Source organism: Myodes glareolus, chromosome 2 (genome assembly GCF_982192425.1).
Source record: "Myodes glareolus chromosome 2, mMyoGla1.1, whole genome shotgun sequence".
NCBI lineage: Eukaryota > Metazoa > Chordata > Mammalia > Rodentia > Cricetidae > Myodes > Myodes glareolus.
Window position 1 is genome coordinate 3101630 of NC_142027.1, and position 22466 is coordinate 3124095.

General features: G+C 43.1%; 1 protein-coding gene across 2 annotated transcripts in view; it reads left to right on the forward strand.

Moving 5' to 3' along the window:
- The window catches only part of Dscam (DS cell adhesion molecule), a 570981-nt gene that overhangs the window by 335666 nt on the left and 212849 nt on the right, over nt 1-22466 (forward strand). For both annotated transcript variants that reach the window (XM_085685855.2, XM_085685856.2), the window contains exons 9-10: nt 11429-11707; nt 21485-21604. In XM_085685855.2, coding sequence (XP_085541981.1) covers nt 11429-11707; nt 21485-21604 — 399 coding nt within the window. The remainder of the gene's footprint in view (nt 1-11428; nt 11708-21484; nt 21605-22466) is intronic.

The following is a 22466-nucleotide window of genomic DNA, read 5'->3' on the forward strand; positions in this document are numbered from 1 at the left end:
ATTTCATCTTATGCAGTGTTTTATGTAACCATATCTCAAAGCATTTTCCCTCCATGCGTCAGAGCCTCCCTGAACTTGAACGCTGCCTGACTGAGTGTTCTAATTGCTGTAGACCAACGGTGCCAAGAAAGCTAATTGGCTGCTAGATTAAAAAAAAATGTCACCTTCTATTTATATTGATATAAAACTTCATAGTTTACAAAACACTTTCCTATGTGTCTTCTTAATTAATGCTCACAGTGCCTCTGTCATGGAGTTGAAGCATAATCAGGGAATCAGAAGAAAGGAGAGGAGGCATCTGGTAGTGTAGTCAAGGCTGTCAGCCCCAGATACCCCGCTACATCTTTCAGCTTGTGCTGCATGAGGAGTCAAGGTCAGCGCAAGGAGCTGTGAGGCCAGAGGGTCTGTGAAGAAGCTACCATGAAAGTCAAGAATATTATTTTATAAAAACGTAGAGCCTGGCTGTGGCAGGAGAGTGAGGCTGTGAGTCAAAGTCCAGCCTGGTTTATAGAAAAAGATCCTGTTTCAAATCAACAACAGAAATTAGGGCAAATCAACATGAAGATCCAATCTGAGATGACAGGACAGAGAGAATTCAAGTGGAGACATGAGTAGTGGGTACATCTATCAGTGTGTAAAAGCATTTGCTGTGCATGCATGAGAACCTGAGTTTGACTCCACAGCACCCACATAAATATCTTGGCATGGGTACATATACCAGTAATATAATCTGGGACTTGCTGCCTGTCCATATAGCTCCAGTTCGCTGAGAGACATTCCTTCCAGGGAATAAGGTAGAAAATGATATAGTTAATAGGACATGACATCTTCTGGTGTTCTCATGCATGCACATGAAAACACACACGTCCCCACGCACGTGTGTGCACGCGCGCATACACACACACACACACACACACACACACACATTCACCATCACCAACAGTGCTGAGCCTGGCATGGTAGTGAATTCTTATAATCACAGCTCTCAGGAGAGTGGAGCGGCAGCACGTAGAGATCAAGGCCAGCCTGGGCTATGTAACAAGATAGCTCTGAGAGTGAATCTTCAACTTCCATCTCTGTGAGCAGCTGGGATGCCGCCTTCCAATGATGTCATTTTTCAAGACCTTCTCACAGCTGTGGTAATGTGGTCCAGGCCTACAGAAACACCCTTGGCAGATGGCCCCCAAGATCTCTCACAGTTGCTCATTGGCTGTCCTACCCTGAATGCCATCGACTGCTACAAGTGTCCAGACTCTGGGCTGAAACTCCCCTCCCATTGATGGCTGATACAGTTTCTGCTCTTTAGATAGATTCTGCTATCTCTCTAGTAGAGACATGTGGTATCTTATAGAGAAAACATAACATTTCCAGAGTATTTTCTCTTTCAGTCTTCTGTCTACAGAGGTCATTTGTATGTGGTAGAAAAGTCTTATCTGTTAAGTGTTTACTTTGATTTTCCAGCAAGTACTTAGGGAATGCAGAGTTTCTGTTACAGTGAATACAGAAGAAACAATGAGGAATGGCAACATAAATGTTACATACTAAATGAATGACCTGTGGTAACTTATTGTTACAAACAGGGATTTAGATTTACCTTTAAATCAGTACTTTGATGGGATCTCAGAAGACTGATGGGATGGCCTTGTCAAATTCCCTCTTTATAACCCCGCAGGGAAGGATCCCGTGTGTTTGAATAAATGGCTGCAGTCTTCAGCGCCTCTGAGGTCTACTTAGAGCATCCCTCATAGACCTGTTTTGGTTGATATAGGATGTCGGAGCTGAGCACCCTGGGGCTTCTAGGCTCAGCCTGCTGCACTCCAGGTCCTCTATGTCTCTCTACATGACTATGCATATCAATGATGCCTCTCCTGCTGGGTATAGCCTCCTCTTTTTCTAGGACCAGTTTTCCTATGCAGGGCAGCCTTTAGTGCTCTGCACTCTGTCCATGGAAATCAACCAAGTCCCTATATGAAGCGGGGAGCCTATACATTCCTGAGAGGCCGTCTCTAATGCTACAAGGATCAGCTGTGTTGTGTGCTGCAGCGCTTAGCAGCTCTTTTCCTTTGTGAGGACACACACTCAAAGAAACACAGCCCTCTGGGCATTTACTGATGTCTCAGAGGAACAGGAGAGGGCCACCTCCAACATGAAGGATGGGTCTCCTTGTTGGAAGGCATAGCCAGCTGTGCAACTTGTGAACAAAGTCCCTGACAGTGCTGGCCACTGGGATTTTTGTTTGGTTTTGTCAACTTTGTGTGGGGGTCACATTGTTGCCATCTGCTTATACAAAACCCCTATGTTGGTTTCTTTTAACTTGTCTTGAAAAATGATAGTAACATTGGTATAACTCTTCACACACACACATACACTACACACACCGCACACATGATGTAGGAGGGTCACACACACACATACATTTAATTGTAGGAAGTGTTTACTTTAAAGAAAACTCTGTGCCTTTACTCACATACATAGGCAAATACATATACTAAAAATGCAGAGACTAATCAGGTCCTCGTGGTCCCAACTCTCTGGAATTATGCTATCGTGGGTATCCTGTAGATATGTCTGGTGTAGTGTCCCTGGAAATTTAGGAACAGAAGTAGAGTCCATAGGTCACAGAATTTACCTGGTTTTTATCAGTTCTATATCCCTTTGTGGGTTTCTGGTGCCACCCACCTTTGAGTGGGCGCCTTTCTCCATATCCCAGCAAGGGATGCTCTCACTGCCTTTTTGGTTGTTGAAGGCAGATCTGGTGTAAATATGATACTTTAATTTGGTTTTCTCTTCCATTACCAAGGTTGACTATGAATGTCTTCTATTTTCACAGTTTCACTAAGTAATTATTTTGTATGTGTGTATTAGAAGTCCATTGAAGGGCTAGGAGAAAGCTCAATTCGTAAATTGCTTGCCTTTCAAGCATGACGATTTTTTTCCCTCTATTCCAAAAACCCATGAAAACAACAACAAACAAACAACAAACAAAAAATTAAAACAAAACAAACAAAAACAATAAGAGATGGGTATGGTGGCATGGGCTTGTCACCCTAACTGGGGATTACAGATCCCTGAGGCTCAGTGGCCATCCAGACTAGCAACTGGCAAGCCTCAGACCAGTGAGAGACTCCATATCAACTAACAAGGAATGACATCTGAGCTGTCCTTCACAGATGATTGCACAAACACACACACCCAGACCAACGCACATAGCAAGTATATCTAAACAAATACAAAAATCTTCCCAACCCATCAGACAGGACTTTTCTGTTTAAATGAGCAAACCGTGATGGAGTTTTCTTTCCCCTGTACCATGGGATCTGGTGGCTCCTCTCACCAGTGTGAAGATGCAGGACAACCAGAGACAAATCAGCACAGCGATGTAGCCTCAGAAGGGAGCTAGACTTCCTCCCCACCCATGGTGACTCTGCTCACTTCATTACGCATACTCTCGTGGTCTAAGCATTATCATTTTTCGCATAAAGTACTATGCATTTCAATGTAACCTGATCACTGCTCTAAGAATACCTTCCACAGCAAGCGTGAGAGTGCTCTGGGAGCCATCCATGCTCCCCAGTCTCCCATGGGGCATCTGGGTGACAGTATTCTGGCCATCTCATTTTTCTTACCATGAACTTTGGGATTTCTTTGTAAGGTGCAGTTGCCCTTTCTCTGAGAACATTTGACTGTCTTAAATCTCCAGAGACCACACAGCATATTACATCTCACTTGCAAAAAAAAAAAAGAAAAGAAAAAGAAAAAAAAACCAGTTCCTCCTTACTTCAATTCTATAGTGTGTCTTCAGAACTTCTAAAGCATTTTAAGTGTCTTTCTCACGTTAATTCTTGGAGTTTTTTTTTTAAGCAAATTGGGGGAGATGTGCTACTTTCCTGACCTGTTGTACATGTCCTGCTGATGGCTTTTTAGTTCTTCCCCGCCTTGTTAGCTGGGAACAGGCACCAGCTTAAACATTAGCTGACATCAGTCTTCAGAAAAGTGTTAGCCATTTAAATACTGGTTCATTACATATATTATAGATAAAGGTGGTATTTCAGTTCTTACCAAACTCAGAGACGCTAAGTAAAAAGACAAACACAAAATGCAGGTTATTTATTTTTCCAAGATAATGAGAAACAGTCTCAAGCATGTTAAAATTGTGTCTCCCTCCCTAGCATCCTTCCCCCTTTTCTGTTCCTAAGAAAGCTAGCAAGATGTTGCTTGATTGGGTATAGAAGGGTCAAACTGAACGAGACATTGCCCACTTGGGCATAGTACATAATAAGTAAGACAACAAAGGCAGAAGGGTGCAGCATCCACAGGCAGCGTTACAGGCAGACCTGGATGGTTACTAATGAAGTATATATGTTCTCTCTTCTGTATAGCATCCTCCTGTAGGCAACTTCTCCAGGAAAGCAGCTTTTAGAGCGGCGTTTCCCTCGAAATTTCTCTAAATAACACCTCCAAATCCCACTTAGTTAACTCATGACTACCTTTTGATGAAGGCAGGCATTTTTTTTTTAACACTGCCGACTTTACATGGTGTGGACTGTTGAAGCGTGCCAAGATGCCACGTTAAGGAAATCCTGCTACTGAACCTGGAGGGGCGTCAGCACCGTGCTTCAGGGAGCCTTGTGCCTCCCCCAGCCTTCCCCACGGCAGGCAGAAGTTCAGGATGCCCTGCTGGCCCCCTCTGTCCTTGTTTAGTTTGCTAGGTCAGTATCTGAGTGTCGTTTAATATCAGTTCATCCTGGAGCCCAAGGGCAGCTGGGAGTGAGAGGCCAAACACACAGCCAAGCTTTTGTCTGTGTGCTACATTCTGGCCTCTCAGTTCTTTTAGGTGTAACATTCTTCTTTCTGTTTTCATTTCACGTCCGAAATCTGGGCCTGGTGTCTTTGTCCTGGAGTCGCGGCAGACCCCACTCACAGCCTGGTTCACTGTGAGGCCTCTCTGGTCAGAGGACAGGGGAGTGAATTTCATGAGAGCAAGGCCATGTGTGGACACCATTTCTCCCATGGATGGGAAGAATCAGGAGTTGGATGCTGCACGTGTCTGCTCCTATTGATGTCCTGATTATGACATCTCAGACATATGTGCCTCATTCTCTATCTGAAGTCATTCTTAAGTGTTTCAGGAGGGTCCACTCCTCAGACTATAAAATCTTTGTCTGAAATCATCACTAAGGATTCTCTTTCAAAAATTATTATGCAATTAAAGTGTATAAGATATTTATTCCATAAGATATGGGAAATAAAAAAAAGAGAGAACAGATCTATCTCCTGTCATCCTGGGTGATTCTACATACATCACTAAACCACATAAGCCAAAACCATGATGCGTTTCACAGTAGCTTCTGAACCACAGGTCCTGCAGAGAGCAGAGGGCTCAGCTGTGTCCCATGTTCCACGTCCTACTGAGTCCGTATTCTATAGGTGGAGAGATTTAAAGCATGCGGAGTCTCTGCGAACAGTCTGGGGCTGGTATTCTTGGCTGTGAGCCCACCTGGTCAGCAGCCTCATGCTGTTCACACTGTGTTGGAGCTGTAGTTGGCACATGCATGGCCGGTGGCCAATGAGATGTCTAGGCAAGGCCTGAGCAGGTTTCATGATGGCACAGTTATTCAGGTGGTGTGTCGTTGGGACTGAACTCTGATAGAGTGTTCACAGGAATTGTCTTCCTATAATGTACAGGGATGTTAGAGGAAGGGTGCTCAGGAAATTGTCCATTTGATAAAGTGGTCACCACACAAGAATACGGATCTGAGTTCAGACTTTTAAACTTGGCATAGTAACAGACACCCATAATCCCAGAACTGAGCAGGGAGAGATGCAAAGACCCCTGGGTCTTGCTAACCAGCCTGTCTAGATGACTTAGTAAGCTCCAGGTTTGATGAGAAACCCTATCTCAAGAGAATTAAAGTGGAGAATGATTGAAAAAGACACTTCTTCACATACACATGTACTTTAACTACTCATATATGTGCACACACATAAACATATGGACACGTATGACACACACACACACAAGATACACACAAAAAAGAAAACGTTCTGAAGAACAAGAAGTAACAGTGTGTAAAACAGGGAAAGAAAGTAGGAAGAAAGGAACTGAGAAAAGTGTCCATTTATATATCCTAGGAGATTTAAAAGGCAAAGGTCTTTGTGCATTCAGTTCAGATCACAGCAGCACAAAACAGTGGTGTTAGGCCCAACACCTGAAACCTTAGCATTTGGGGTGAGGGTGACAGGTGGATCTCAGGACTCAGTGGCCCGTCATTTTAGCCAAATGCTAAATCCTTGGTTTACTGAGAGACACTGTCTCAAAAATTAATGTAGAGAAGCCATCAAAGTCATCCCAATGGCCCCATATATGTTCACAATCATGAGCACACCCATCCTCCACACCACTCCCCAAACCCTGAATTGAGATAACATTGCTAATTATCAAAGATTTACCTGCACTCAACCCATGGTCTTTCATTAATGTTCTAGACTCCTTTTTAAACAGAACACCGTTTTAATTTCTGGGAGTAAAAACAGAAATGGATCAACGTTATTTCACATCCCTAGTATGAGTCTAGAAGGCATAAGAGCGGAAGCTGGCATTTGCAATAGTGGAAGGCTCTCAGCCCCCGCCTTCCTACATACACAAACCCGGTAATGGGTGACATTTAACCGCTATTTACATACTTCTTGCAGAAAGGTTATGTCAAAACCCAGTGCGTATCACACTCAGAAGCCCCACTTCTGTAATATTGCCAGCATTTGCTATCAGCAGGATTTGGGCGCTTTGCTTCATTTAAGAGGGTGTTCTGAACTGGGTGAGGATTCGACATATCCTGATCATGTGGTTGAGCGCTCTCAAAGGTTGTGAAGAGAGGATGTGGGTGATGGTGGTGAGTTTCATTATTATAACTAATTATTAATGTTATTGTTACATGGTTCAGTTTGGCAGTTAGGTTTTAGACCTCACCAAGGCAAGGCCTCTGTGCCGGGCCCTTGTTGGAATGTTTGTCATTTTGTCATCGATTACTCTAACTGAAGCAAGAGGCAGCAGCAATGAGGTGATGTGGATAGTTCATTGGTCCAGGCCTTTAATCTGCTTTGAAGAGGTGGCCCATCACAAGTACATCACCTATGTGGAGGGCAGAGGGAATGCTGGGTATCTTACTCCATCCACCATTGTCCATCTTATTCCTTTGAGATAGAGTCTCCATCACTGAAACTGTAGCTAGATGAGCAGCCAGGAAGCCCTAGTGATTTTACCCGTGCATGCACGCGTGTGCACGCGTGCTCGCACACACACACACACACACACACACACACACACACACCACTGAGGTTATAAGTGCACATAAAGCCATGTGCACTTATAAAAATAGCGATGACCAGCACAGGATCAGATAGCAAACCTGACTTCCCCTGACTCGTTGCTTATTTCACCGTACACATTTGTATGTTAACTATTTTGTACTTTTCTATGAACACACTACATTTTAAATATGACTTCTTATCTTTTTAATATACGAACCCTGATTCTCAATTCAGTCTCAATTGTCACCGAAAAACCAGCCATTAGGGACAGTGTGATCCTGTGCAATGCTTCCCATCTCCAGACAAGTTATGTGCTCATATCCATTCCTGACTTCTCACCTCCCTTTAGCACCCCACTGTGGTTCTTCACCAAGCCGGTCAGGATCCCTCATATCTTGGCATCTAGTTAGAACTAGTTATGAATAATGACTAACCAAGACTATCATGGCAGTTTAAAATAACACATTCAGAGCAGTGGCTTATGTCCTGAGTGGCATGCATGAGGTGGTTGGCATTGGTTTTCTGGGATATATATGCATACACATATACATACCTACATATATACATACATATAATTTATTTGTTTTATCTATATGAGTATACACACACACACACACACACACACACACACACACACCACATCTGTTCCTAGTGACCATGGAGGTGAGAAGAAAACACCCTGGAACTGGTATCATTGATGGTTTTGAGTCCCCATGTGGGCTCAGACTGAACATCTGCAGGAGCAGCCCCCACTCTTAATCACTGAGCTCGCTCTCCAGCAGTATTGCGTTTCAGTGTGTTGAATGCACACCTCTTGACTTACGTTTTAGATGTGTGTCTCTTCAAGCCATGTCTGAAGTCATTGACAAAGCTGTGATTGTGTCCCTTCTAATTTCATGTTAAACTTTTGGAAAGTATTCGATTTTGGGGTGTGCATTTTCTTATGCATGTGTATGCATATGGCATATGTTCACCTATGAACAGGTATATCACCTATGTGGAGGGCAGAGGGGATGCTGGGTATCTTACTCCACCATTTTCCATTCTATTCCTTTGAGATAGAGTCTCCATCACTGAACCTGTAGCTAGAGGAGCAGCCAGGAAGCCCTAGTGATTTTACACGTGCATGCATGCGTGTGTGCGTGCACACACACACACACACACACACACACACACCACTGAGGTTATAAGTGCACATAAAGCCATGTCTGGCTGTTTATGAGGATAATGGGGATTAGAACTGGAATCTTCATATCTGAACAGAAAGTGGTATTACCTTCTGAGTAATCTCCCAGCCCCTGCCTTGGATTTCATGTGGATTTAAATGCCGCTCCGTCTGTACCTAATTCTTTCTGTCTACTGTTGGAAAATAGTATGCACGTGAAGTTCTTCTGTCTTACAACTCTCCTTGCATAAAGGGTCATTGGTATAGCTCACAATTGTTGAACACAATTATCTATATCTACACTTTAAACTTGTTTTGTCATTAATAGTTATGTAAAGACGCCTTCCATAGGCCGGGGAGATGTCTCAGTTAAGTGCCTGTCTTACAAGCATAGTAACGTGAGTTCCATCCCTGATACCTACATGAAACAGGCCAGGTGTGGTGATGCACACTTCTAATCCCAGCACTAAGGAGGTAGAGACACAGGAGGGTACACGAGGCCCTCTAGCCAACCAGCCAGACCTATTTGGTAAGCTCCACACCAAATGGGGACCCTATTGCAAAGCAGACAAGCTCCTTCTGAGGAACAATAGTCTGGGTTGCTCTCCTGCCAGTGTACATACATGCTTTCATAAGAACACACACGCACACATACACACATACACGTGCACGCACCTTACTTTCCATGTTTGTCTCGATGGATAGAAAATAAGCACATACATGTTTTTTATCTCTGTTAAAATTCCTTAGATGTGGTTTTGTTGCTTCTCCTCTTAGGCACAGGAACTGAATCAAGCACTTAAAATTCATGGAGACACTGCCCCTGGTTGTTGACTGACCGTCATGACTGATTAAGGACTTGGGGCTTTGGTTGTCATTTATAGACAGGGAAACCAAGGCCCAGGGACTGGCTACATGCAGATCTTCAGTAGCACTGCTGGATGGGCAGCTGTGCAGCCCAGTTACCCAGCTCCTGCCTTAGAGAACTGATCAGCTAGCAAGAGGGACCAGTGTTTGTCTAAATATGATGACCACCAGGGTTCCGTGTGTAAGAAACCAGAGGTGAATAGTGCAGTCCTCCATATTGCAAAGCATTAAAATCCATTCACTATTAAGACTGTCTGTGCACATAGTAAACAGGAGGTAAAGAAGGACAAGTATCCTTGTCCGACTGGTGTTTCCCCCAGCCTGTTGCTGCTGTGAACTAACGCATCTCCTCTGCCCATTCCTGCCTGTAGCACCACAGAGAGTGTCCTGAGGTCCTGCCCCTTAGCACCAAGTCAGCTCTTTGTAGACCCAAAGCTGTGACTCCACCTGGAGAAACTGTAATGCTCTGGACATTGGCTGTGCTTATTGGTTTCTTTGGCTGTTTTTGTTTCTAAATTTCTCTGGTTAAGATGAAACTCAAGCCTCCTAAAGATTAGACCTTCTAGCTCTGGGCTGTGTTTGCACTTCTGAGTTCCGGCTGGCAGCTGTTTCTGAGAGAATGTAGTAGCAACAGTGATAATGTCAAGTCCCCAAGTAGCCATGACCCTGCTGTGTTGCTGTTTACTGCCTATGTCTTCATGACTACTGCACTTGGCAGCGAACCATACGCTGTGTTTATTGTTGGGCTCATGACTTACAGTGGTGGCTAAGCACATGCCAGGTGCCTGTGGAACAACATTTCATTAAATGAATGAATGATTGAGTACCTGTTCTCTACTTAGTCTTCTCAGCTGTGTTCCTAACATCTCCCTTGAGTTAATAGTAAAGCTGAGTCTATAGTGGATTGATGAACAGACACTATGGATATCAGTTTGGTTCCCCTTCTGTCAATTCAGCTGGCATGGTGTCTTTTTACCACAAGCCATTTTGAGCTTTAGAATCTTAGTTTATAGCATATGTTATCTTCAATCCCTCAGAATGAAATGTTTCTTTTTTCTTTAAAAAAATAAAATGTTTTTTTCTTTAAAAAAAAGTACATGCAAAAGTACAACAATCACTAGCAGCAATACAGGCTCCAGCCTCAGCCAGCTGTAAATGGCTTGAGGCCTCCTGGAAAGACCAACTCGTTCCAAGTCAAAGGGCAAAGCATCTTGTTGGAGCCTCCATTTCCCTGGCTGCAGGGATCTTACGGATGGTGTATTAATAACCTGCCCATTCCTAGGGTTCCAACCTGGTTTCTTTGGCTCTACTCTGACTAGACTATAATGTAAAGAGTCTCCTAGGTCATCAAAGAAGATGACACGGAAACATGGTCTTGAGGCAAGAAGACAAGGAACAGTTTATGAAGGGATAAAATTAAGAAAGAAGCATCTAGAATGTTTAGCTGACTCTCTGGCCAGACTGGCAGCGTAACCTATTCCAACAGCACAGAAACCTGGCATGGGTCCATTCATGAATTGAAATGCTCTCTAGAGAAAATGCAAATTGTAATGGGTGTAGAACACCCCCACTACCTAAGATAAGTAGCTGCAATGTGTGACTGTTACTAGTTAGTCATGTTGATGAGCCTGAGGGCCGACACTGGAACCCACGGTCCTGTCTGCCACTCGGTGCCAGTGGTAGCAAAACAGGAAGCAAGAGCCTCCATCCCACGCCATGTGTAAAAGACACACCAGACCCAAAGGCCTCTCAAGGGCGTCACACTGAAGAACAGTTCAAATGTTGCCAGCCAAAAGTAAATTCTGCTGTATTGAACAGAATTAGATGAATCATATTTGTTGAATGACAAAGGAGCATTGCTTTGCATTAAGCATGCTGAGAAATTTGAGTGACAGAGGTACACTTGCCAGCCTTCTATAGTCTTATATAGTTTTATAGAGGAGATTTATAGTCTTCCATAAGTCTTTAACTTATAGACTCCTGGACTGTACATGTGGGTCATTGCACATTCTTTGGCAAATGGCTTAAGAGTGAGTAAAATATCAGCCACTCATTATTGTCTTCCCTCTGTTACTTTTTTCTTTCTAGTTCCACCTTTCATCCAACCTTTTGAGTTCCCAAGATTCTCCATCGGGCAGAGGGTCTTCATCCCGTGTGTCGTGGTCTCGGGGGACTTACCCATCACCATCACCTGGCAGAAGGATGGCCGACCGATCCCGGCAAGCCTCGGGGTGACCATTGACAACATCGACTTCACCAGCTCCCTGAGGATCTCCAATCTCTCCCTGATGCACAATGGGAATTACACCTGCATCGCCCGGAACGAGGCGGCAGCCGTGGAGCACCAGAGTCAGCTGATTGTGAGAGGTGGGTGAAGCGAGGTAGCCCACGCGGCGGGATGTGATGGTGGCATGGCTTGAAATACTGTGAAAAAGATCAGGAACAGGAGTTCTCTATTCTCCCACTTACGTAAAGAGAAGCACAGTTATAGAAATCAATAATGAGTTCCTCAAAATTCTGAAACAAAGTTATATTTGTCTAATCTCTAATATGTCCAACAAAATGGCTTAGGAACATGTACAAGGGAAAGTCATGGAATCTGATGAAACAGGGCTTCCACTGAACACATAAGGTTTTAAGGAGAAAAATTTGTTAGCCCTGGCTTTATTATGTTTATTTTGTATAAGGCTTTTAATCATATACCTTATCATGTGGATTCGTAGCTGTCGAAATGGACATTCACAGAACTGGAGAGATGAGTTAACAGTTAAGAGTGTGTACTATGCTTGCAGAAGACCTAGTTCTGGGACCAGCACTGGTCCAGTGGCTCTCAACCGCAGTTGTAACTCCAGCTCTAGCAGATGGAGGACGCTGGCCGCTCATGGCACCTGCACTCACAGATTCCCCCAACCCCAACCCCCACCCCTGCCCCCCCATACTTAAAAGTGAAATAAACCTTTTAAGAATAACATGGACTAATACTGAATATCACAGCTTTTCTAAAGAGCTACAGCATGGTGAAGATTTTATAGATGGGACCCACTTTGCTCCTCACTTCCCTTTAATACATCATTGTTTGGGAGAAGCTTTTGAGATGGTTTAAATTAAGATTACTGTCATAGTATCTATGGTCAACAAATAAAACAGGATAGTGTAGTGTATAGAGAACACTGGGAGTGACCTCAATCCTGCAAAGATGTGCTGGTTTTGCTTCAAATCTTTTCTGCAGACACCAGAGCCTCACGATGGTTCATGCTCCAAGTGTGACATAGGACGAGTTACCCACCGACCTGTCAAGCACAGATATGATATGATTTCATGATTCTCTAAGGGTGTAATCATCACGCACACTGAGAAGGTAGTTAGGAAGGAGTGATCTGATTGTTTGGTCTCCAAATATTGGTGTCTCGATGCAGTTATTATCTCCAGGCCCATCAATAGTGCTCTTCCTTGAGAAAAGGGTCCCCGTCCTTCCTTAGTCTGGAGCTGTGTCTTCGCACACCTCTCCTTTTCTGACAGAAACGAATATTTTTCTTAATCCTCACCAACAGAGCCCAGAGAGTGCTGTGCTCCTGGAAGTTGTGGGAAGAAGACAACTTCATACATTTGGAAAACAAATAAAGCAAAACCAAACCAAAACACTCTTGTAATAAATAAGCAGAACACTAGATCTTCATTGAGAAATAAACAAAAGATACACATAACTATGGGAATTAGGAAACTTCTTCCCTTTCCCAAACTTTTTAAAAGATAAATAAAAATAGGAACCTCCTTTTGTCTCAGCTTCCCAGTTTTTCCTCCAAGCAGAATTACCATTGTTTGTGAAGGGCGTAACAGTGCCTTGACTATCTTCAGTATAAACTACTCTGAAGGACCGAGGTCAGGAAATACAAACAGTAGATTAAAAAAAAAGAGCATGCTAGGATGATGATGATGATGATGATGATGATGATGATGATGATCGTTATCATTATTACTTGCAATAGTAGAAACAGTAACTGGCATCATTTTGGCCAAGACTAATGCCAGCTGAACTGGAATTGGCCTCAGTCTTCAAGTGACAGAGTGGATTTTAATCTCATTAGTCATGGACTTGTTCTTCAAAAATTAGCTTCTGTTATATGTACAGTGTCAGCAGGTCAGTGACAGAGCTATGAGGATGGAATGTGCTTCATGTACTGGTCACTCTGACTTGAAAAGTTAGAGAGAGCAAGGTGTTATAGGACAGAATCTCACATGAAGTGCACCATGGAACCCCCAGAACATTCAAGATCACATGTGTGTGATTTCTGGTCCTAAACCAGATCCATTAAATGATCATTTTTGAAAATAGATCTATCTCCCATCTCTGTGGGAAATTATTAACTTTTTTCAAAATCACTGATAAGTGATTCTCAGATTTGCCAAAGCTTACAGTGTCACAGAGAGCTATAAAGGTCTAGCTTCCAGACTGTAGACCAGGTTAACGAGTCAGACAACCTAGAGGTGGACCAGGTCTTGACCACCTATGACCGTTCATTGGTCTTACAGTGGGCTCTGACATGTCCTCCATTGGTACCCTGGATTTTGACCACATGGTTATTCAAAAGTCTACTCTTTTCCCTTCATGCCCAGAGTCTCTGACCAGGGTGGCAACATCGACTGACTTATCTTTTTATTTTTCTAATAGCTCTTTCAGAATTTTGAGCCATGAGGTTTGGCCTTAGCCACCTCTTCCCAACTCCTCCCAGGTCCACGTGCCCCTCTTCCCTACCCACCCAATTCTGTCTCTTTTCTTTAACACCCATCAGTTTCAGTTTGTGCTGCCCATATTCTCTCGGAAGTGTGGCCTTCCTCTAGAGTGTGGTCAACGTTCGAGGAGTTACATTCATAAGGAAAATTGACTGCTCCTCTCCTAGGAGTTATCAATTTGCTAACATCTTTTCAGCTAGGAGTAAACTTCATGTCATCTTCCCTCTCAATGCTATTTTTTGATTCTGGTCTGAGCTACACGGGTCTTGTTCAGGCTGTCACAATCACTGTGAGTTAGTATGTGCAGTTTCCCTGTGGTATTCAGAGGATATTGTTTCCTTATCTTCGTCTACTTCATCTAGCTCTTAGTGTCTTTCTGTCCACCCTCCTCCCATGGTTATCCTTAGCCTTGGGAGGAAAGTATATTACACATATAGGGTTGAGAAGTCTTCAGTTTCTTGTTCTCTGAACCTTGATCAGTTGTGGGTCTCTATGTTAATCATCATATACCACAAATGGATTAACGCAGAGACCCAACTGGTCACACTGCTCTGGTGAGAGCTGAGAGATACACATATCTATGGGTATGATGATAAGTCATTAGAAATTGGTTTAATATCATATCCATTTCTGACCCAATAATAATGCAGGTATGGGTTTCATCTTGTCGGGTAAGCTTTAAATCCAATCGTAAAATAGTTGGTGACTTCCACAATGTTTGAACCCCAATTGTACCAATCACAATAATTGTAGTTCTCTTGATTCATAGCTTGGTAAGGTGGATGATTACTTTCCTCCTCTGTTAGCTTTCCTAGCACTTTTGGCACCATGAAAGCTAGCCAGTAGGGATGATGCCTTCAGGTGTGTACCAGATTGACATCTTCATGTTCTATGATTCAAATATTTGGTGTCTTCAGCAATGGGATCTTACTGCCAAGTTCTGGAGGGCAGCCAAAAGCATTAGCAATAACCTATAATGTTTGTGGGCTATATAACCTCACTGGCCAACAACTCCAAAAGACATCACCCATTCCTGGTACTGTGATTTTAATTATTAGCCTATAGTAGGAACACTGTTGCCATGTTATATGTGTATATATAATAGGAAGTGCCTATTGTACTAGGTTTCAGTTATCACACTGCTACTGTGTGAGAGATTGGCTGAGCTATAATACACAGAGAGTGATACTCATGACCCATTCCTAGTGACAGCCCTCCACCAGTCTTGTCCCCCCCCAAAATGTCCCACCACATTCTAAATCAGCACCTTCAGCTGAGGTTCCATGCTCCAAGCACATGAGTGAGATTTTGCATTCAATGCACAGCACACATTTGTCTGATAACAAGACCACGACAGTGTCACAGGCCCCATGATGACGGAAGAGGTGAGAGTACAAACCTAAGACGTTTCAACTTCCATTGTTTTCTTAGCTATGTCGTAAGATATTCCCATAAATCCCCACTGACGTGACAGCCTGAACACGAGCTGAGCAAGGTCAACAACAGACATCCCAAAGTGTATGGGGGCAGCCCATGGAGCTTCAACTGTCCATGAAGATCTACAGAAATGCTGAGGGTGGGATAAACAGTCTTCCCAAGAGCAAAGCACAGCGACTGGTAGTCTAATACTGAATGTTCAAACCTGGAAACTTGCATACAATAACAAATGACAAATAGATGGGGCAGGTTATGTTTAGGAATATATGTGCCCAATGATAATTAATGAGAAGAGGAGGCCATGAATTTGAAGGAGAACACATAAACATTTATGGGAGGGTTTGGAGGGAGGAAAGAAAATGGAGGAATGGTGCATCTCAAAACCAAAGTTTTTTAAAAAAAAGTGAGAAAAAGTATTTCCAGATTGAACTGATGAATACAGCATAACCAGTTTGGGAATTTATATCATGCAGATCTCATGATAGGTTATTGTCCTATCATAAAATCAAGTCACTTTGAAGAATTTATAACCGACTGCCGGATATGGAGTAATGGCTCAGCAGTTAATAGCACTGGTTGCTCTTACAATTGACCCATATGCAATTCCCAGCTCCTGTGTGGAGTCTCATAACCATTGGTGACTCCTTCTCCAGAGGACCTGATGCTTGCTCTGGCCTCCAGCACTGTATGCATAGAGCATATAAGTATACAGGCAGTCAGATTACACATGCACACACATAAAAACCAAAAATCTGAGAAAGCACACAACCCTACGAGTAACCAATGTCAAGGTCCCTTCTGGCTAGTTTTCATCTCATTATTTCATCAAAACAGTAGCTAAAAGAAAAGAATCTGCCAGACACTGTGGGATATGAAGCTCCGTGTGCACTGTCTCTCTCTTAAAGTCTTTCCCCTTGACAGTCTTTGTTTTGTTTCCTTAAACATCTTCCTAGTGATGTATTCAGTTTTACTTTCTAAAGAGAAAGGAAACTTTTCAAAGCTATATATCCTTAAAACAACCAAGGGTAACTTGTAAATCTAACACTTTGTACTTGCTTTCAAATGACTATACCTTCTCTAATTTTATATATTTATTTATTTCTTCTTCCATTATTAGTGGCTGTTTAATTAGCATCCATACTTACCAGACCCTGCTCTAGTCGCTGGGATGACAGAGGCTCAGGGTTGACTTGACTCAAGGTCCAGGATCCTAAGAAAAACCTTAAGGCCATGGAACTCAATTAGAAGCATGGATCACCTTCTGAAAGAAGTGAGCTGGAGAGTGCAGAGGCCTCCAGCAGAAATTTTCTGTTCCCCACGAGAAGCAGGGACATGGGACCCAGGTGGTGGCTGTAGGAAGGGTCGGGTCATTGCAGAAGTTTCTGTTACCCTTGATGACCAGTTGTGTTCAGGTCTGCATGTGAAGGGTTGATGACACACCTTCCCAAGAGAGCAGCCAGTGCACCACTGTCCTGGGCATTTGTTTGAGCTGTCTTTGTGATGGTCCCATTCTCTCTGACCTTCATACAAAGGAGCTGAGGAAGGGCAGGGTCTCCAGGTTCACACCCGCTGTGAGTGCCAGCCCTTTTCTGTGGTCTGGAGACTGGGCAGCTGCGCTCAGAATTCCAGCTTTTGATGTGAATGACCAAGGTAAGCCAGGGACTTTTTAATCACTGCTTTAGCCACAGTTTGCACTGAATCAATGAAAATAGAACTTCCAGGTGACATTAAGGCTCTTTCTGCTCACTGACACTGTTCAGAGAACATTCCACATTGCACACCAGGGCCCTAACTATTAACTTCGGAACACAGCTGGCTCTTGGTTCATGAAGGATGCAAACACTAAATTGATGAAATACATCACATGAAAGTACAAAAAAAGTATATCAAATTTCTCTGTGCCTTTTACTTTAATCTTTCACTGGAATTGAGAAACATCTCTCTCTCGTATGCTTTAAAGTCTTGGTCTGTGATGTGGCATGGGAAACATAGAAACAGAACGAGGAGTTTAGAGGCCTTGAGATTGCCTGTCACTGAGAGGGTGGTTTGGGGAGTCTTGGAGTGACAAGCTATTAACTACAGGAGCAAAACATACCTTCCTAGCAGGGAGATTGATGTTCTTGATATGATCAGAGATTTCACGGAGGAATGTACTCCATGGACCTTGGTATGTAATCAGGTTCATGAAGAAAGAGAGGGTGTAGACACAATGCCAGAACTTTCTGTAGGCTGACCAGACTCACACGGCTGTATGTGCATTGTCTATGTGAGTTTGGAAACATGGGTGACTTCTCTGAACCTTGACCTTCTCATTCGTACATAGTGGGAGTTCCCCTGTGATGTCCAGGGATTGTAAGTCGCTAACAACCTTTGGGCTGGAGCATGTGGTTACCAGAAGAGCCTCCATCTCCCCTAAGCCTAGTGAATATCCTGTGATCAAAACAGCATCCAAACCCTGTACTTAGAGTCTGTTCTCACCAGGTGCAGAACTTGCTGTGGGAGACAGTTAGTTAGAGAAGCAATACCAGGCATCTGTAGTAAAAGAGGGAGTGGGGGTTCAGAGAAGGGATGAACTTTCAGTGGAGACGAAGCAAGGGCAGGTAGGAACACATCAAACAGAGGCGTGGAGAAAAAGTGAAGACCCAAAGCAAGACCATCCTGGGGACTGGTGGTCAGGAAGAACTCTGGAACGGCTCCAGAGAAGCCTACAGGGGAAGTTACCCAACAGCCTGTGAAGCAGCACAGGAGGATGAGCATGATCAATAGCTCATGGTTTTGTGATGGTTTTCCAAGTGTCCTTTACGTCAACGGACAGAGAAGGGGTTCAAGTGGGGCCCTGGTGACAGGAATGACAAACGGAGGCCATTTAAGCTAACAGACAATATTGCCCTCACCTACTATTTGTGTTTCTCCTGGGAGCAGACTGTCATCAGAACTGGCTGCAGATCGCTTCATTGGGATGCAAATCCTGCATCCCGAATAAGAGAAGAGTAGGGAAGATTAAGATCAAAGACAGTAGAAGGCAGTAGAACTTGCTTTAGTGAGTGATCTTCTATCATGGTCAGCTAGCACTCATTCTTACCTGGTATGGTTAAGGAGCCATCTGGAACAGATACCAGCAGCCTCGGCATCACCTGGGAGATATAAGAGACACAAACTCTAAGACTCCACCTCAAACCCAGGAGTTTCCCACTCTCCCTGTGATGGGAAGGGTTAGGATATGCTTTGGCTATGAGCTCAGTGGTCTATATTTTCTTTCATGTTGTCTCAAGTAGCATCACATATGAGTAGTTGATAATTAAGCCATTGGTTATTCTCTTTATCATAAAAATTCAGAGACCTGCTTATTTGTTACTTGTGTTGTCATGAAAGCATATATCACTGTGAGACTCAGAAGAGGGAGTTCTATGATGAGAGAGAAAAGCCTACTTAGGGAACCCATGGGCTGTCCTTGCCAGTATGTGGATAATTCTTGAGTAATGACATCGGAGAATTATTCTACTAATCAGAGACCATTTCCATTTGTAATTACACTGTGCTTACCATGTGTTAATATCCCATATAGACATCTTTGATGAGTTTTTAAGCAGAGTTTTTAGCTTAGAGCCAAATTGAGTGAAGGGTCATGGATGAGTGGTAACTGAGCATGTGCCAGCTGGATGTCTCATCTGGTTAAAAAAAAAGCAGCTCTTCCTCTTGGCAGAACTAGCTGTGTGTTTGCCTCACACACCACGGATAATGAGTCTAGTGTGCGGTTTTAATTTTTAATCTACCCTGAAAGTTGTTGATCATTTTTATTAGAAAATTGGGGGTGGTGTGATGGTGCATGAGGGGGTACCCCCATCATCCTGGAACTTGAGAGGCAGAAGCAGGAGGGTTGAGAGTTTCAAACCAACTTGAACTATACAGGAAAACATTGTTTCAAAGAAAACAATAAGTAAATAAATAAAAAAACCTAACAACATGAGCTGGAAATATGGCTGAGCAGTTAAGAATACTGGTTGTTCTTCCAAAGCACTCAGGTTCAATTCTCAGCACCCACCTGGCAGCCCATAGCCATCTGTAACTCTAATTCTAGGGGTCCAATGCCCTTTTCTTACTTCCTTGGTCCCTGAACACATGACACGCAGGCAAAATGTTCATACATATAAATTTTAAAAAGAAATATATTTTTTTAAAAAAGGAAGGTAGGAAGAAAGATAGAGAGGGAGGAAATATGGGGAAGGAACAAGGAAGGAGAGGTGGGAGAGAAGAAATAAGAGAAAGAGAGAGAAAAGTAGTCTGTATAATCTCTCATATTTTCCTAGGAATAATCTCCTGGCCTTCAGGCATTGGCTTTTATTAATTTATTCCAAGTATATATACATATGATCAAATGCATTTTTCTCAAAATCTTATTTACATGATGTAAAATTGCTGGGCAGTTTATAAATATTCCAGGTCCCTTTGCTCTGTGAGTGCTTGTTTCAAAACCGGGCATCTGAATTTACTAAGGGAAGCAGCTGCTAGAGTCATTGTTTTTTCTTCCCACAAAGTCCCGAACTTTATGATCCTCAACTCATCTTCTCCTCATAACAGTCCTATGACATGGGTACCACAATTATCCCTAATTTATGTACTAGGAAGTTGAGCCACTTTGTAATCTATACAAGGTCCAATGCAAGAATCAACAGAACTGGAAACTGATGTGTTCATCCTGAGCTGTGTTCATCCTCGTCACTGTCACCTTTCCATGTTTAATGTTTGAAACAAAACAAAACACTGGACTAAAAATGGAAAAAGAAGTTGTTCTCTCCTGGGTTCCATCTCCAGCTGCTTCCTTTTCTTGATATCGTTCCCTCATCCTTAGTTACTTCATGACCCAGCTGGTCTCCACTGTGGCTTGAATCCTTTCAGCATGTTTCTAAACTGCTAATTTCAGTTAATAATAATATTTCAGTTAACAATCCTAGACACCTCCTCGGTCCATAGCATGTGCTACGTGGAATTCTGCCTGTCCGAAGTACTGAGGTTCACACGTGTGTCTCAATATTGGGAATTCTAGAATCTAAAGCAAGGAAGATTAATTTTATCAGGTGTGGGAAGAAAGAGAGCACCCTTTGTATGCCACATGTTTAATCTCCAGTGGATGCAACCTCTCTCTCACAGTGCACAGCTGTCACACGAGGAGTCCACCCCACAGAGGATCCCCAGTCTACTGTAGATGTGCTGGGAGTCAGATGCCACCACTGTCAGATACCACCATTTCTAGAAGAATGATGACCTGTCTATTAAGACTCTCACACTACTAACCTCCTAGTAGTTTAGCAAAAGCATTGGGCTGTAAGTAGAGAGTTGAGTATGCTATATGTTAAGATGGATCTACCCAGCACCTCACAGAATTCACTTCACAACCAGGTTCTGAATCTCCTGGGTTATCGGTACACTAAAGTCATCTTGGCACCTGCAATTAACCAACTCTGTGGTTCTGCTTTGGGCCTGCCCAGTGCTGACATATAGGGAAGAGTGGCTTGTGTGTGCTGGTCCTCAGCATGCCATGCTCTCTGCCACCTCTGGGGAGTGCTTGTCAGTTTTCTCGTCTTCTGGTAGCAGAAAGTCTGCGAGACGTTGAACAGGTCCTAACAGCGGAAACAGTCATCCTTGATAAGTACAATTTGGGGAACATATAATTTACCTTTTCATTATATATTGGCCATTATTTTATTCTGTGTGGAGAGAATTCCTGAAAGTTTTGAGTATCACATGCCGTTCATGCATCTATGAAAAACAGGTTTCCCTACTACAAAACAAAATCTCTGCTAAAAACAGTCTGTAGATGACCACACTGTTTCTCATACTTGTCCTGAGCTGTGAACATGGCTATTGCTTTTGCATTTGCATGACAATTCTCTACTTGAGGGTTTACAGAGATAATTGTTTCTTAAGATCACAGCTTTAACCAGTGGCCTTGTCTGAATGACTCATTTCTCTTTGCAGTTCCTCCTAAATTTGTGGTGCAACCCCGGGACCAGGATGGGATCTATGGCAAAGCAGTGATTCTCAATTGCTCTGCAGAGGGTTATCCTGTGCCTACAATTGTGTGGAAGTTCTCAAAAGGTATGAAGCTACTTGAACTGTTTATCGCATGCTAAACACATGGTATGTTGCTAACAATACTTGTCCTTTCAGAGACGTTTCTTGTAGACAGATATGTTTTTCTCTCCCCCACAATCCATCTCATATACACCACAGTGGATCCCTAAGGACTCATTAAAATCACGGAAGTGCCCCTAACATGTTCTTGGAATGACTTTCAACGCCTGGGAAAATATACCTTCCTGTCTTTATAATGACCACCCCTGTCAACACAAATACAAATACAAGGAGGGGGGCACCGGTGTTGGAATTATTCATTGCTGGAAATTATTCCTTAGATACCTGGCACTCTGTGCTTTTGGAGCAGTAAAGTTAAAACAATTGACTTTTTAGATTTATCAGGATAAGACAGAACCCTACATACCATCACCCCAGGATGCTGCTTCCAGAGGCATCCCTTAGTAAGTGACCTGTGTTTCTGCTTCCACACCTAACACACCTAACACCTCCTCAAGAGGATGGTGGAGTTTGTTCCGCAGGTAGATCACAAAGGGAGCATTTGTCAGATTGCAATATATGCTGTGGAAGCTGAAGGTGATACCATTTTAGACCCGAGGAAAATCATTTCCATTTACAATACAGTTTTCTACAGGCAAGGTCCCCAGCCATCCCCAATGAGGAAGATCTGTCTTCACATTCTGTGATTTATTCATCCAACCACCAAGAACTAGGCGTCTGTTGAGAAATGAACAGCCGGTCAATCATGATCTCCCCCAGCCAGTGAAGATGCAGTGTTCATGTTTTATCATCATGAGTCTGCTTTTCTCCTTGTTTCCTTAACTACAACCTGCATTCTAAGCGTTTCTTTTTATAATAAATTATC